At 44.8% G+C, this 15,892-nt stretch overlaps 1 protein-coding gene across 1 annotated transcript in view; it reads right to left on the bottom strand.

Annotated features, from left to right (window-relative positions):
• The window catches only part of LOC144786058 (cytochrome P450 3A21-like), a 296,250-nt gene that overhangs the window by 107,008 nt on the left and 173,350 nt on the right, over window positions 1-15,892 (bottom strand). The window contains exon 8 of the mRNA XM_078665004.1: window positions 8,252-8,379. Coding sequence (XP_078521130.1) covers window positions 8,252-8,379 — 128 coding nt within the window. The remainder of the gene's footprint in view (window positions 1-8,251; window positions 8,380-15,892) is intronic.

Below are 15,892 nucleotides of genomic sequence, written 5' to 3' on the forward strand. Positions count from 1 at the left end.
TGGGGCCCCAGAGGAGAGCTGACAGGGGAAAGGATGGTGGTGGTTGCCCCAGAGACGGCATTCCCCACAGGGCACAGCCTCTGAGACCGGAGAGGAAAAGGATGGGGGTGGGGGCCCCAGAGACAGCGTAGAGGAGAGCTGACAGGAGAAAGGATGGGGGTGGGGGCCCAAGAGACAGCGCAGGAGGCAGCGCAGAGGAGAGCTGGCAGGAGAAAGGATGGGGGTGGGGGCCCAAGAGACAGCGCAGGAGGCAGCGCAGAGGAGAGCTGGCAGGAGAAAGGATGGGGGTGGGGGCCCCAGAGACAGCATTCTCCACAGGGCTCTGCTCCTCTGAGGCAGCACAGAGCTGACTTTGGCCAGAAAGTTTGCAGCTCCAGAAACAGCATCTGCTGGGACGCACTTGAAGGTGAGAGTTAGCGCTATTAAAGTTGTAAAGGACAATGCATTTTACCTATGCATGTTACCTATGCGTTTTCTGTTTAGAGTAGAGGGAATGTGTGTAGTGTCAAGTGGACATATATGGTTTGGATTGAAATTGTTAGTTGTGGAATTGTGTTGCGTTGATTGGATCTGTGTAGTGAAATAATATGGCATGGTGTGCAGTGTAATTATGTGGTATTGAGTGGATGGGATTGTGTGTCTTGGAGTGGTATTATCTGGAATGGTATTTTGTGTTGTGGAGTGGTATGTAGTAGAGTTTACTTATGTGGTGTGCTGTTAAATATTGTAGCATGATGTGGAATTTTGTGGTGTAGATTGGATGTATGTGGTGTGTTGTGCATTTGTGGTGTTAGTCTGAATTATGTAGTTTGTTGTGAATTATGTGGTGTGGAATGGAAATGTATAGAGTTGAATTGTGTGACGTGGAAGTTGCGGTGTTGAGTGAAATTATGTTGAGTGGTATTATGAGGCATGGTGTGAAGTGTAGCTATGTGGAGTGTTGCCACGTGGCATAGACTGGATTTATGTGGATTGTATGTATGCAGTATGGAGTAGAGCATAATTATGTGGAGGTTAATTATGTGGAGCTGAGTGATATATGTGGAGTGTTATTATGCTGTCTGATAAATGGCGTGGGGATGAATTGTGGAATTGTGTGACGTGTGGAATTAAGTGGCGTGGTGTATAATTATGCGGAGTGGAATTATGCAACATGTTGCAGAGTTGTATTTTGTGGAGGGTAATTATGTGTTTTGGAGTTGACTGTAAATATGTTGTGTGAAGTGTAATTATATAGGTTGAAGTTGAATTATGTGTAGTTGAGTTGTGTGGAGTGTAATTATGTGGTTGGGAGTGGTATTAAGGTGTGTGGAATGTTATTCTGTGATGTGGAATTATGTGGTATGGAGTGAAGTGGAAATATGTGTATTTGTAGGATTATAGTTATGTGGTATGGAATGTTGTAGGGTTAAATTATTTATAGTTGAATTGTGTGGCATGGAATTATAAGCAGGGGCGTAACACAGGCCCCCGCAGCCCCTGTGTTGCGGGGGGGCCCTGCGCTCCAGGGGCCCCCTCAGCGGTGCCTGCAAGCACTACACATCACTGACCGTCTGGGATGGTAATTAATTAATATAGGTAGGTTATGTAACTTATGCTCGCTCTAGACTTTTCTTCATAAATTTTATGGTAAAATGTAAAAAAATGGAAATGGTGCACACTGCGCAGCGTGCATATGTCTCCACCGCCGCTTCTGCGCGGTCTTACTCTTAACCCTTAGGGTGGGGCTGGTGACCAATTGTCATGCGCATTGCTGACTTGTGAAACGAGGAGGTATCCCAGAGGCCAGTGTGGAGACAATTGAGAGGTAACGTGCGACGGCAACCGCCTGCCATAATTTCATTATTTCTCTGACTAGCCTTGTTTGCCCTGTCTTCTGTGGCTCACGCAGGTGAGTCTGTCTGTTCCGCCAGTCTATGCCACCCCCCGCAGACAAGTGCACCCCACCCAAAATTCATTGCGACGACCACTTGTGTGCGTAAGGTCTCCAGTTTAGAGTGAAGTCATTTAGTAAGAGAAAGGCGCCTTTGGTACATGAAGGTTGTTTGGAAAAGAGGGGGGGTTATGTTACACATTAAAGATTAAAAGTGCATGTCATCAGTTTCACCTGCGATTTAAGTTAATTTGCGGATTTTACAGAAAAGACAAAAATCGTTATTGAAGTTTGTGGGCGCAAGAAAATGCACTCTTCACCTATGAATTTACACCTTTGTCTGTGACTTTGGGAGAAGTTTCCCGGTTTCGCCCAACTTTATCAAGGCAAAGTGGTACCCACTTCCCCCCAAAACTGACCCGATTTCTTTTGTTGTGGATTTCTAGTTGCCGGGTGATGTCAGTTCTGAAGGGGCAGGTCCAGCTGAACGGGACATCAGGGTGTGAGTGGGTGGAGTGGGGGCAGGGTTGGGGCAGAGAGGGTGAGGATTGGGGCTGTGGTGGCAGTGGTGCTACATAAATTGCAGCTTGCAGAAAAAAATGGTTTCTAGCTGAGACAGATAAAAGTTACTAAAATACAGCAATATGCATTGCTGCACAGTCGATTGCCCTTCACTAAAATTGACAGGCCACCTTTCAGTTACTCTTTGCTGTTTGGCTGTTAAACTGAGACTGAGATGAAACGTTTGCCAGAACAGTCTTAACACCTTCCGTGCTCATGACGAGCTGAGGCATGGTGGCGCTGTGCTCATGTGGAGCTGAGCTCGTCATGACCCGCGCGGCGCTCACACGTGGGGATAATTCCCCTGCTGTGCTGAACGTTCCACAGAAACAGCCGTGCTCATGACGAGCTCAGCTCGTCATGAGCACAGCGCCACCGTGCAGCGTGACAAGCTGAGCTGTCACAAGCACCGTGGCGCTGCACGCGCCCCCTCCCACCCAGCGCAGCAGGTGAATTAGCCCTGCGGCGAAGGGGTTAAAAGGTGTAAAAGTTAAGTATAAGTATCACAAAGTGTGCGGCATTAGACCGCATAATTTGCCTTTCCTGCTGCATAATTGAGTACCGTGAGAATAAACAGCTGGTATGCACTCTGCAGTCTAACTAATCTTGTATACTTTAGACAATCTAATTAATCAACAATCAACAGTGTGCGTGCTCTAGGCGAAAAGGCCCTGCTTGACCTTTTGTACTAACAGTGGGGAAAATATCCAGATGCTAATCTGGAAACCTGGAGCACTGCTCAGTACACTCCTCTGAGTGTGAATCCTTATGCACAAAATTTAAACAAAATACAGAAGAACAATTTGTACAGTTATACGTGGTAATCAGCAGTTCAATATCACAAAATAATGAAAGAATCTTCGGACAAGATGTAGATGCTTGGATGTTTTAATTATTTGTAGGAGTTTGTTGGCTGTCACAAAATCCACAATGTTGGCATCATAAACTCAATTTTAGGCATTCCCAATGCATTTCGGGCTTATCCTGCCCTTCATCAGGGGTATCTGCAAAAACAGGTACAGTATATTGCAACAATCGTAATTTAGAGAAGCGTCTACACATGTGCTTACTCTGTAGGTTAGGCATATTGGTAAACTCAAAAATCAAATGTGTGCATTTGAAACAATCATTATATCGGAGTGCGGAGACGATTGAGAAGGTGAACTGAACACAGTGGTGTGAGGCAGCCGAAGTGCCAAAAGAAGAGGTTAAGGATAGACAACCAAGAAAAAAAATAGCGTGCACTATTTACAGATGATCGTGATGGTTGATCGTGCGCTAAATTCATAAGGGTGATGTTAAATGGTTGATAGAAATGGTTAATACTTGGCCGCGTGAAGGGGCACTATGTGAAAGATACCAAAATCGTCCTTACTTGGGTTTGTAGCAGGAAACTGCATGAAACCAACAGATACAGCCCGGGCTGTGAGCCCAAAGGGGCTGTGTGACAAACGATGCTGCGGATGTATCTCGGGGTAGGCTAAAAAGTAGAGGGGGGAAAATGCGGTTACCAAACCATTCGAACAACGGCTACGTATTAAATGAGGTTTTCGAAAGCGGGGCTTACCCGTCAACGCTGCCTGAAACCACTGCAGCAGGGAGAAGGGCGCTTGGTCAATGAATGACGCATTAGCGGCCCAGCTGGTTAGGTAGAGTATGTGAACGTGATAATATCAGTTCACCTTCTCAATCGTCTCCGCACTCCGATATAATGATTGTTTCAAATGCTCACATTTGATTTTTGAGTTTACCAATATGCCTAACCTACAGAGTAAGCACATGTGTAGACGCTTCTCTAAATTACGATTGTTGCAATATACTGTACCTATTTTTGCAGATACCCCTGATGAAGGGGTATCTGCATGGATTTAGGCCCAGATCTCTGTACTGGGGTGAATGTATGACATTGTTCTGTATCTGTCCATCAATTGTTGTTTTTGCATTTGTCACCTCGAGTGGGACGGGTATGCTCAGACGTGAGTCCGGTGCTCTCCACACCACTGGAGTCAAGCTATCCTGGCTGAAGACGGCTGATAGCCAGAAACAGGTCCTAGGATGCTTGATTCCGGTCCAAGGAAGACATGGCTTGGCAGTTCGGGCTGGACTGTTCCCATGAGGCACAGGGTCAAGGCTGATTTACATATGGCCATGTCTGAACTGGGGTGGTGTGGAGTGCAAAGAAACGATGGATTTAGGCCCAGATCTCTGTACTGGGGGTCAATGTATGACATTGGTCTGCATTCTGTCCATCAATTGTTGTTTTTGCAATCCCCACAGACCTTTTCAGGCAGAGAAACCTGCCAGCCCCACAGACCTCCCCAATCACAGAAACCTCCCAGTCCCACAGACCTCCCCGGGCACAGAAACCTGCCAGTCCCACAGACCTCCCCGGGCACAGAAACCTGCCAGTCCCACAGACCTCTTCAGGATAGAGAAACCTGCCGGCCCCACAGACCTCCCCTATCACAGAACCCTGCCAGACCCACAGACCTCCCCAAGGACAGAAACCTGCCAGTTCCATTGACCTCCCCGAGCACAGAACACTGCCAGCCCCACAGACCTCCCCAAGCACAGAAACCTCCCAGTCCTACAGACCTCCCTAGGCAGGGAAACCAGCCAGCCCCACAGACCTCCTCGGACACAGAAACCTGCCTGCCTCACAGACTTTCCCAGGCACAGAAATCTGCCATCCACACAGACCTCCCCAGGCAGAGAACCCTGCCAGTGCCACGGACCTCCCCAGGCAGAGAAACCTGCCAGCCCCACAGACCTCTCCACGCAGGGAAACCTGCAAGTCCCACTGGCCTCCCCAGGCACAGAAACATGTTAGCCCCACAGACCTCCCAGGGCACAGAAACCTGCCAGCCCCACAGACCTCCCCAAGCACAGGAACCTGCCAGCCCCACAGATCTTCACAGGCACAGCATCTGCCATCCCCACAGACCTCTCCAGGCAGAGAAACCTGCCAGCCCCACAGACCTCCCTAGGCAGAGAATCCTGCCAGTCCCACAGACCTCCCGGGGCACAGAAACATGCCAGTCCCACTGACCTCCCCAGGCCGAGAAACCTGCCAGCCCCACAGACCTCCCCAAGCACAGAAACCTGCCAGCCCCACAGACCTCCCCAAGCACAGAAACCTGCCAGTCCCACAGACCTCCACAGGCACAGAATCTGCCATCTCCACTGACCTCTCCAGGCAGAGAAACCTGCCAGCCCCACAGACCTCCCCAAGCACAGAATCTTGCCAGCCCCACAGACCTCCCCAGGCAGAGAAACCTGCTAGTCCCACAGACACAGAAACCTGTTAGCCCCGCAGACGTCCCAGGGCACAGAAACCAGCCAGTCCCACAGACCTCGCCAGGCACAGAAACCTTTTAGCCCCACAGACCTCCCCAAGAACAGAAACCTGCCAGACCCATAGACCTCCCAAGCACATAAATCTGTTAGCTCCACAGACCGCCCAGGCACAAGAACCAGCCAGTCCCACAGACCTCCCCAGGCACAGAAACCTGTTAGCCCCACAGACCTCCCAGGGTACAGAAACCTGCCAGCCCCACAGACCTCCCCAAGCACAGAAACCTGCCAGTCCCACAGACCTCCACAGGCACAGAATCTGGCCATCCCCACAGCCCTCCCCAGGCAGAGAAACCTGCCAGTCCCACAGACCTCCACAGGCAGAGAAACCTGCCAGTCACACAGACCGCCCCAGGCACAGAATCCTGCCAGTCCCACAGACCTCCCTCAGGCAGAGAAACCTGCCAGGCCCACAGACCTCCCTAGGCACTGAAGTCTGCCAGCCCTACTGACCTCCCCAAGCACAGAATCCTGCCACCCAAACAGACCTTCCCAGGCAGAGAAATCTGCCAGCCCCACAGACCTCCCCGGGCACAGAAACATGCCAGTCCCACAGGGCTACAGAGGCACAGAATCTGCCATCTCCACAGACCTCTCCAAGGAGAGAAACCTGCCAACGCCACAGACCTCATCAAGCACAGAATCCTGCCAGCCCCACAGACCTCCCCAGGCTTGCCGCCACAGACCTCATCAAGCACATAATCCTGCCAGTCCCACAGACCTCCCCAGGCAGAGAAACCTGCCAGTCCCACAGACCTCCCCTAGCAGAGAATCCTGCCAGCCCCACAGACCTCCACGGGCAGAAACACCTGCCAGACCCACAGACCTCCTCAGGCAGAGAAACCTGCCAGTCCCACAAACTTCCCTGGGCACAAAAACCTGCCAGTCCCACAGACATCACGGCCGGGGCACATGAGAAAGTTTTTCTATTTTTGTGCTGTGGCCAAAATAGAATAAGCTTACTATGGGCTAATTATTGTTGCTATATCAGTGCAAAATGAATTTGTTCTGTTTTTTACCTGGTGTTAAAGTGGATGTCTTATGGCCCGAAGTTGTAGGTCTGTTGCTCCTTAACTGAAATAAGAGGTATTTCTGACATTTTCACAGTGGCATAAGATAAGCCCCCGCAGCCCCCTCGGTGGAGGGTGGGCCCTCAAGCGCCAGGGGGCCTCCTCTGCAAAAGTGGTAGGTGGTGGCCCGGGGAGGGGGCCCCTCCATGTACTTTGCAGGGGGGCCCCCTCAACTTTCATTATGCCACTGGGGCCTTTGTTCAACTTTGCATAGGTATCCGGGTTTGAAAATAATCATGTGAACTGAGTCACTATCTGGGCACGCACCGAAAAAACGCAATGTATTTATTGATAAAAAAAAGTGTAACATTTCTGAAAGAATGGCTGCACAGTCCTGCTCTGGACTTGATTGATCATTAAAGGGTCATTTGACAGAGCTTTGCGCTTTTGAAAAGTTGATCATCATGTCTTACTCGCTAGGTAATGCCCAATGACAAGATGTTCTCTGGTTAGTCATGAGCAGTGCAGTCAGCTGGTTTTGGTGGGATTGTGTTTTAGTTGTGTTTGATTTTCAGCTGAAATTGCATGTACTGCAACTCTTGCTGCCAGCGTGTGATGCAATGGCTAGTTGTAAACCTCTTGTTACTGTATACATATGACAACACTGTCAAAGGACTTTAATTAAAGCCTGCGTTTAATTCCTTTTTCTTTTGGTGGCAATTATTTTCCACCTCCCTTCCTTCCTAACTTTTTTCCCATTTTATGGTTCTCCAGCGCCGCGAAGTTATACGAATGGCAATAGCGCTATGCAAATACGATCACTCCACTGCAAACAAAAGTAAAAAACACTCATTTACAACGGTAATAGCTCTAACTTTCACAAATGTGAGAGTGATAGCATTGCACATGCTTTTTTACTTCCCTGGTGGCTGTAGCGAGTCAGCAGTGCCGCCTGGGCTGCACTTGCTCACGCATAGCACTTCATAGTGGTGGTGAAAGCAGTCAACTAAATTCTTATTTCTGAGTGTCAAGTCTGAACACTTCTAACTGTTGCTTCTCGCTGTTCTGGAAAGGAAGCCCACAGAAGTTTTTCTAAGTCGTGTTAATTTAGACGATTAAATCTGAAAGACACCTCAGCCATCTCCCCCACTGGGCTGTGTAACCTAACACTGCCTACAAAATAAAAGCATAAGAAATCCAGGAACTAACGTTTAGTTAGCATTTCACAACCCCATTCTTTGGTAGGAGGATAGAGGATACAACCATGTACTCGCTGCATTGTGGGCCTTGTAGTTTGGTCTTTAATAGTTTCATTATGGCTCTCAAAAATATGCAGCTTTCTTACATTTCTTAGCACTCATGATAATATGCTGCATAGGTAAAAACGTATAAGATCCCAAAGGTGAGACCAATTGCTTTGCAAATGCTTGTTCTGATATTGGGCTGCACTCACCTCGTGATTGCCTTTTTTCCTCTTCTCCTTAAGGCTTTTGACAGCACTTGTAAAAAACTGCAATATGTCACTGGGAAGCGTGGTGACATTCATTTTTTTGAGAACGGGAATGAGGAATGGAAATAAGACTGGAAAGAAAAAAATGTATTGATGACAACCTTTCAAAGAAATCACATGGGCAAGACAAGAGTGCACAATATAATATTTATTCGATAAATCTCACCATCTCTTGTTGTACCTAGTGCTCAAACTTGTAAATATGCTGTTATCCCTGAATAGCAAAATCATTAACTGTTGTGGGAAGCGAAGCAAATCCCATCATAAAACATGTTGGATGAAGCCAGTGAGGATGAATGATGATTGACTGGGTGTCAAATGTAGTCTACTTCAGTATGAGAAGCAAATCTACATTACTTCTCAAACCACCTCTTTGGAATAATGGTTACTATAATAATGCATTAGTAATATTTGTATTTGTTGTTGGTAAGACCTTCTTTTGTGTTATAAAAATTCAATAAAGAAATTTGAACACAAAAAAGAAATAAGGTTCACCTTCAAACATGACTTCTCAGAGAAAGCATCAGCATCTGGAAAGGCCTTGCTCTCCCCCCATTTAGTACTTACATTTATACTTCTGATCTTCAAATCCATAGTGAAGGATCATTTAATGTACGTTTCCTAACAATGCTGAATGATATGAAGATAACTATACCTTGCTGATGACAGGGTTAAATGACCTTCCTGTTGTACATTATAAGGATATTGCAACTTACTGAGGAGTTTCGTGAGCATATAGAAGAACAAGGCAGATTTCCTTTTTAGGGTTGTGAAACTTTGATGTGTGAGTGCATATTTAACTAAATTCTGGCATCATTTGCTTGTCTAATCCAAACACTAACACATTGTGGCCTGGTCTCAGATATCAGGTTCTCTACCAGAGCCTAGGGGAACCCCCAAGCTCTTTAAACCTACACAGTAATCTGGACGTCCGGACTTGTGGTAATAAAATGCCACACAGAGTGTCACCCCTAGTGACCCCTAACCTGATTATTGTTAAAACAAGTGAAGGCCAGATGACCTGTTGTGGCACCTGGCAGGGAGATGGCTTTTTATATGGTAATAAAATATAAGCCCGGACGGAGTTTGCAGAGTTTTCTGTACTCCGCTGAGCATGCTGATTCTGGAAAACTCCGATCCACTTAGTTTTTTTCCTTGCTCACGCTCCCCATTGTCAAGTGGGCAAGCGAGAAAAATCCATCTCCCGGTGAGATTTTGCCTCGGTTATGCTACCCAACATCAAGTTGGCAGGCGGAGGGAGAGTAATCCAAATCCCAGCTAGATTTTCCAACACGGGCGGATGATTTATCAATGCGGGCAGTCGCGGGTGTTTGTGACTGCCTGCATTGAGAAACCTTCTGTTCGCGTTGAGACAGTTGCTGCTCGAGTAGAAAATCTACTCGAGTGGCAGAAAAGAAGCAGCGACCTCTTGCGCTGCACATGGTGCCATTTGCGTTGATTTTCACCCGGCGCTGAAAATCAATGCGAACAGGCATGACCAAGCGCATTCTGCCACTTGCGAACTCTGCATAGCGTGGCAGAGTTTTTGGATCACTTCGCAGAGTTGAACTCTGCGAACTCCGCCCAGGCTTAATAAAATGTTAATTTATGTTGAAAAAAAATACCCCTAGAAATTCACTAAAAACACACAAAAGGTTAAAGTAAAGCTAACTTTATAGTTAGGTCTGACAAAAAGATCAGTTTTTGGTTTTAAGAAAAACTTTAGAAATTCACTGAAAAAAACAAAGGTTAAAGAGACGTTATAGTTAGGTGAATATCTCTGTGGCAACATTAACATTTTGAACTAAAAAAAAACAAAGAAATTCTATAGCTTGTGACGCCCCCATGCACTGCTTAAGACCTCACATATTACATCACTCATAACATGTTCTATGACATCATTTATGATATCACTGATGCCATCTCAAATGACATCATTGATGACATCAATGATGACATCATCAATGCTTCTTTTGCACACATTGCTCTATAAAAGAGAATGACATTAGAGGACAGAAAGTAAGTGCAAAGTAGATCATAATAGCATGAAGCATCATTAATGCCATCATATATACAACTACCTTAGGTGAACTAAGCTTCTGTATGTGCAGCACTTAACCTAAACCATACACTTAATGTGTAGTGTAGTTCCTATATTCCCAATAGGCTCTCCGCATTGGAATAATATACACTATAGATTTGACATAGGACTGAGGTTAGTATGTCTCTATCAAGTATACTAAATTTAATTGTGTGTGTGCCAGCTAACTCAGAGGTCACTAGAAACTTTCTCGAGTAAACAAGAAGGGATTAGTCTCTGACAACCGCATAAACATGACAACTTTGTTTCCCCTAGACCAAAAGAATATCTTTAGAGTCGTGGAAACAATAGATAACTATTTCACTCAGTCAATTGTGCATGCTTCATTTCTACAGAGTTTGGCACAGAAAAATAGAGACGGGCGTTTCAATAAAAAGGGTTTATTGCACAGTCTATTTTCTCATGCAAGAGAGGTGAACTGCTACAATGGTTAGACAGAATGCGAAGTATAATGTGTACAGTGTAAACAGTAATATAAAATAATACTGTAATAGTGTCGCAGGGATCCTGCTCTCACACAGAACTGTGCATAGAGACTTAGAACCTCAGTGAATTAGGGTGGGCCAAAACTCACCTTAGTATCCAACATCCCCTACCAGACTAGCAATCAGTGTCTCATTGGTTCTTACCGACCCCCAATGATTTAGACAACCCAGAACATGGACTTAGAACACCTCAGGTAACGTGGAACACATGAACACTCTTTCGTTATACTAACATATCAATCCAGAACGAGGAGTAAATAAGGACATGTGCAAGTTTGAAAGGTTTATTTCTAATGCAGTGTTCTCAAACGCAGTATCTTAGCTAATACAAGCAAACATATTATAAGGAACAAGGTTAGCAGCGCATGGTTACTATTCCATAAAATACAAAGGGAGAAAGCATGTTAAAATGCTAAAGGGAAAAGGTTTAAATAGAACCTCAGTTTACCCTCCCTAGCTAGTATATTATATTATATCTACAGAAGGTCTCTTTCGGTTTAGAAGGGCGGGCCCATACCTTTGGATTCAGCAGAAATGGAGCGCATCATCTCCTGCACCAACTCTCTGCATGCGGATATTCATCAAGTGTGTAACTCATGCTCTGAGTAGTGCATTACTAATCGCGCCTAAACCCAAAGTTGGCCACAGCTGCATATATATTATGTCTACTCAGTGCGCTGATCAATCCAAACAACAAGCGCTGTGTTGAAATAACCGTGAAGGCCTTGGCACTCACTGTACAGACATAGCTTACCAAGCAAGGCTGATATTATAAGCAAACATGTTATTCTCGTGTGAAGCAAAATATCCAACTAGGCAAAAAGCTTTAATAACAAAAAGTGTCGTGTGCAGAGGCAGCAGAAAAGGAAAATGGCGTTTAAACTTCTAACAAGCTCATGCTAACATAACACAGTGCAAAGGTGAAACCAAAACACAAGACACCCTCCCTTTGATCCGAGCACTGATAGGACAAGTAAGAAGAGGCACATTTAGGAACGCAGAGTTCAAGATCGATAGTTCAAACACAAGTCTCCAATTTGGTACCTTAAAAACAGAGATAAAAGAAACATAATTTTGGAAAAAAGGAAAAAAATCCTGCTTTTTGGACATTGATAAAGTCAATAGGTAAGCGTTTCAAAAATTGAGGGCTAAAAAAATCCAATGATCCAATGAAAGGTGTCGGTCAAGAAAACGAGACTGCAAACACAGTTCATCCTAATAATGAATATGCAAAATATGCAGAAACAGCCTCCAACAGGAAGTCACTGTTATCAACCGAAAATAATTCGGCCATCCAATGTAACAAAGGGAAAGAACATACATGCTCTTCAATTACCGGAGCCTCTTGCACTATCAGAGGACAACTCGGTGGGTTCTCGAGGAAGCTGCGAGACAAGAAATCCTGCGCCGCTGCAAACACATTCCAACAACCCGGTATTCCATGCATCGCTGCAAAGGCCATAATCCCTCCATCTGAACAAAGCAATTCATAAGCAACTAAGGGACTCATAAATTGATTATAATCCGCATCGGGAGACACCGTATTGCAGAGACACAAATCCAGGGCCCATTCAAAGTCGCAACCAGGCAATGAAAGACAGGCTGGACGCATGTAAAGTAGGAAAATCGAAACGATAATCCATAAGCTGCACTCAATGTAGCAAGAGGCAGCGCACCATAGTACTCAAGCATCCGGGCGCGAAGGAGCCCTAGCAGAGACAGCTCGCCGTGTAATACAGGATGAGCATCCATTTTGAAATAAACAAAACAGCAATAGGACACCAGCAGCAAGAGCCAGTAGTAAGGGAAATCCACCAAACAGGCTGGAAAAAATAGAATGGAAGAAAGCTGGAATGACTCCGAAAATCTTTTGGAAAGAAGTCACTAAGCCACTGCTTACAAATTTAAAAAAAGTGAGCCAGCCCCGAAGTGGAGGATGCATTGAAGATTGTGTGAATTAATTCACCGAAGTGCAAGGGGAAATCAGTATTTAATAAGGCATGCACCTCTGTGCGGGTGTTAGCCACGTGAAGGACAAATGTTTCACGAGCAGATGTGAGGGCAACTTTTTTTTGGGACAATAGAGCTCTTATGCGACTCATCTTATTGAACTCTGCTTTCAAGGTTGGAATCTTAGGCCAGATGGAAACATCAAGTTTTCCATGCGGGGGTGGATACATTACATTCTTGCAACAAACTACACGTTCACTGACTGTAACGACATAAGTAATCCCTTTTATTAACCCACAACAATCCTCATTGTTTAAAAGTAAATAACTCCCATTTGCCAGTAATGTGAATGTGGGAACGATTGCAAGCATGGGGGGTACCTTTCAAAATACAGGCTAAATAAGGCTCATTTTGATTACAAGAGCCATGTAATTGGACATGTCGACACATTAAGGAATGATCCGGTGTTTCAGTGCATTCTTCACCATTCAAATAAACTTTCTTTCCCTCCCTAAGGCATCTATATGTCAAAGGAAGCGACCAGGCTTCATGGAGATAAGAACTTCCAAGAGGCTCGTATCTACCAATGGCAAAGTACTTCATATAGTTTTTAAACTCGAACTAAGGAAACGGTAGAGTTATTAAACCGTGAATAAGCCATGTAGCAGTATTGACTTCAGCCACAGAAAACGGTAAAGGCTCCAACCTTTCAATGTGCAACATTGAAAAAGAAGCATCTTTCATAGATAGTAAGCGCTGCTTGTCTGTCAAATTAAAAGGGGCAAACAATGATGACGTATTCATGTAATGCCAAGGCACTTTTCCTGCCTTAAGGGTGTGCAAAGTCCAAGCAAACTGAATAATGGAACGCAACTGATTTTGACCGTGGTACAACGCAGACACTTCATCTTGCACAATATCTACAACAGATGACACAATATTATCTAACGTGTAAATGCGGGAAGAGAGCGTGTTAATGCTGTTATCTACAACTGCTAGCACTTTTTCTAAATTAGCTTGATCTATAGCTCTAAGGTGGGTAGCTGCCTCAATCTGCGAAGCTTTCCAGAATTTGTTATAAACAGCATATATCCATCTTTTAGATCTACCTTTAGCCGGGCCTTTTATGAAATCATTCAGATCAATATCGTCAGTCAGTTTAGACAAATGCAGTTTAACTGATGCCAAGGTAGAATGTCTGAGCCAATTCTGACATAATTTGCCTACAGAATAGGTAGTCACAGAATGGCCACTTTCTAAACGGGGATCTACCCTGACCTGTGTAAAGCCATGTGCTAAACCCAGAAAACGATGCTGGCATGAGTCAGCCCATCTGTGCCAGAGCAACCAGCCTTTGGGATCCAAACTGGATATGTTAAAGGAGGAATTCAATAACAGAGTTTGTAACTCTCTCATGGAAAATTTTGTAGTATTACTCCAACCGGAATATTCCCTTAAACAGGAAAAGAAGGAGCACTTAATTTTTTAGGAGTGGCCAATCCAAAGCATGTTGTCTGTGAAATTGTAGAATTTAAAAACAACATATGGTTCGGGATGAGGTATGCATGGTGCAAAGCCCCAGTGCCTTGCACTTGCCAGCTTTTAGAACCCCAAACTGATTTAAGGTCAATTGTATACCTTCCACAACTCGTAGACCCCAACAGCCAACTGGTCTAGAAAGGACTTTGAATACAATAATTTAGTATCGGTAAGTCTAACTTTGGATGTGGACTTTTCACCCATTCTAAAATAAAAGGCATTAGGATTAGATTGATTAAAATCTGTAAAGTAAGTGAACCTTTTCAAAAAGGTAGCAGAACTGCCTTGTATAGGAGCTGGACAGTGTTCCCACTGGGTGTAATTTACAGTGAGTCTCCTGTTATTAGTTTTATGAAGGTAGTGATTGCCAAAATGTTAATAACAATACAAATCACCGTCATTAACAGACTCCAAGTACAAATCTTCAGCACCAAAGGCAGCATAATATTTCAAATCAGAAAACAATGATTCAACGGCCTGAACATCCCAATCATCAGAACGTATATTTTGTTTAACTACATCCCCCATAGACACTCTAAGCACATTAGGGACATTTATAACCTCAGTGGGCCCATGGATTTGAAATCGAACAGCATCCCATACAATCCCATCTAAGACAGGCCAAGCAGTAATATTAACTAAGGCCAAGGCTCTCTTCAATCTATGTGATGAGGAATGGGGAGCCAATGTTCCACTGATATGTCAAATGCATATTCTCTCCTCAACATAATGTCCATTGACGAGACGGAAAAAATAAAACACAAAACCAAGTGACATAAAAAGGTAAATGGAAAAAAGCACCATCCAAATATAAGTCCAAGGGGGAATAAAAAAATGTTTTTTAAACAGTCTTGCCAAAAGAGAAATCTTCGAAGGCTTTTTTGATGTGTGGGAAACAGTGTCAAATGAAAATCTGGATTCTGTAGCTAAGCAAGTTTGCAAATCAGGCATCGATAAGTCAGTAGGATAAGTGTAGTCAGTTTCATCATGTTGAGTACCAGGCAGTATACTCAATAAAGGACTTGAAATTGCAGGCAACTCGTGAGCAACATCAGGCACAGGATTGGAAACCGGGGCCAAAACAGAATTTCTCAAAATCGAAGGACATGAGACTGCCGGAGTCATACTAAGAAGAATCGGCCACTCTGTGTATCTTGACATTGTCAATGGAGATATACCTGTTCTCCTTACGACCTGGAAGTGGTGGTAAAATGACTGTTCTTGTGCCCTTCACTCCAAGCACTGGAACCGGAGCTCGATAGGAGGGACCAAATTCTTTCTTGTTATCGATCTTCTCCTGAACCAATTCTCCAACTTGGGGTAGCCAGCCAACTACCGGGATCTGCAATTCATCATCCGAGGTGTAGGGCAAATGTTCCTTTGCAAGACTGTCTCTGATCTTTTGTAGATCCTGTAAAACATTGTAATGTTCATCTACGTCAAAGGAGGCAGCTTGAGCCACCGAGTCTAGACCGTCAACGTCCGGGACACACATCTTGATACCAAAGA

Source organism: Lissotriton helveticus, chromosome 10 (assembly GCF_964261635.1).
Source record: "Lissotriton helveticus chromosome 10, aLisHel1.1, whole genome shotgun sequence".
Lineage (NCBI taxonomy): Eukaryota > Metazoa > Chordata > Amphibia > Caudata > Salamandridae > Lissotriton > Lissotriton helveticus.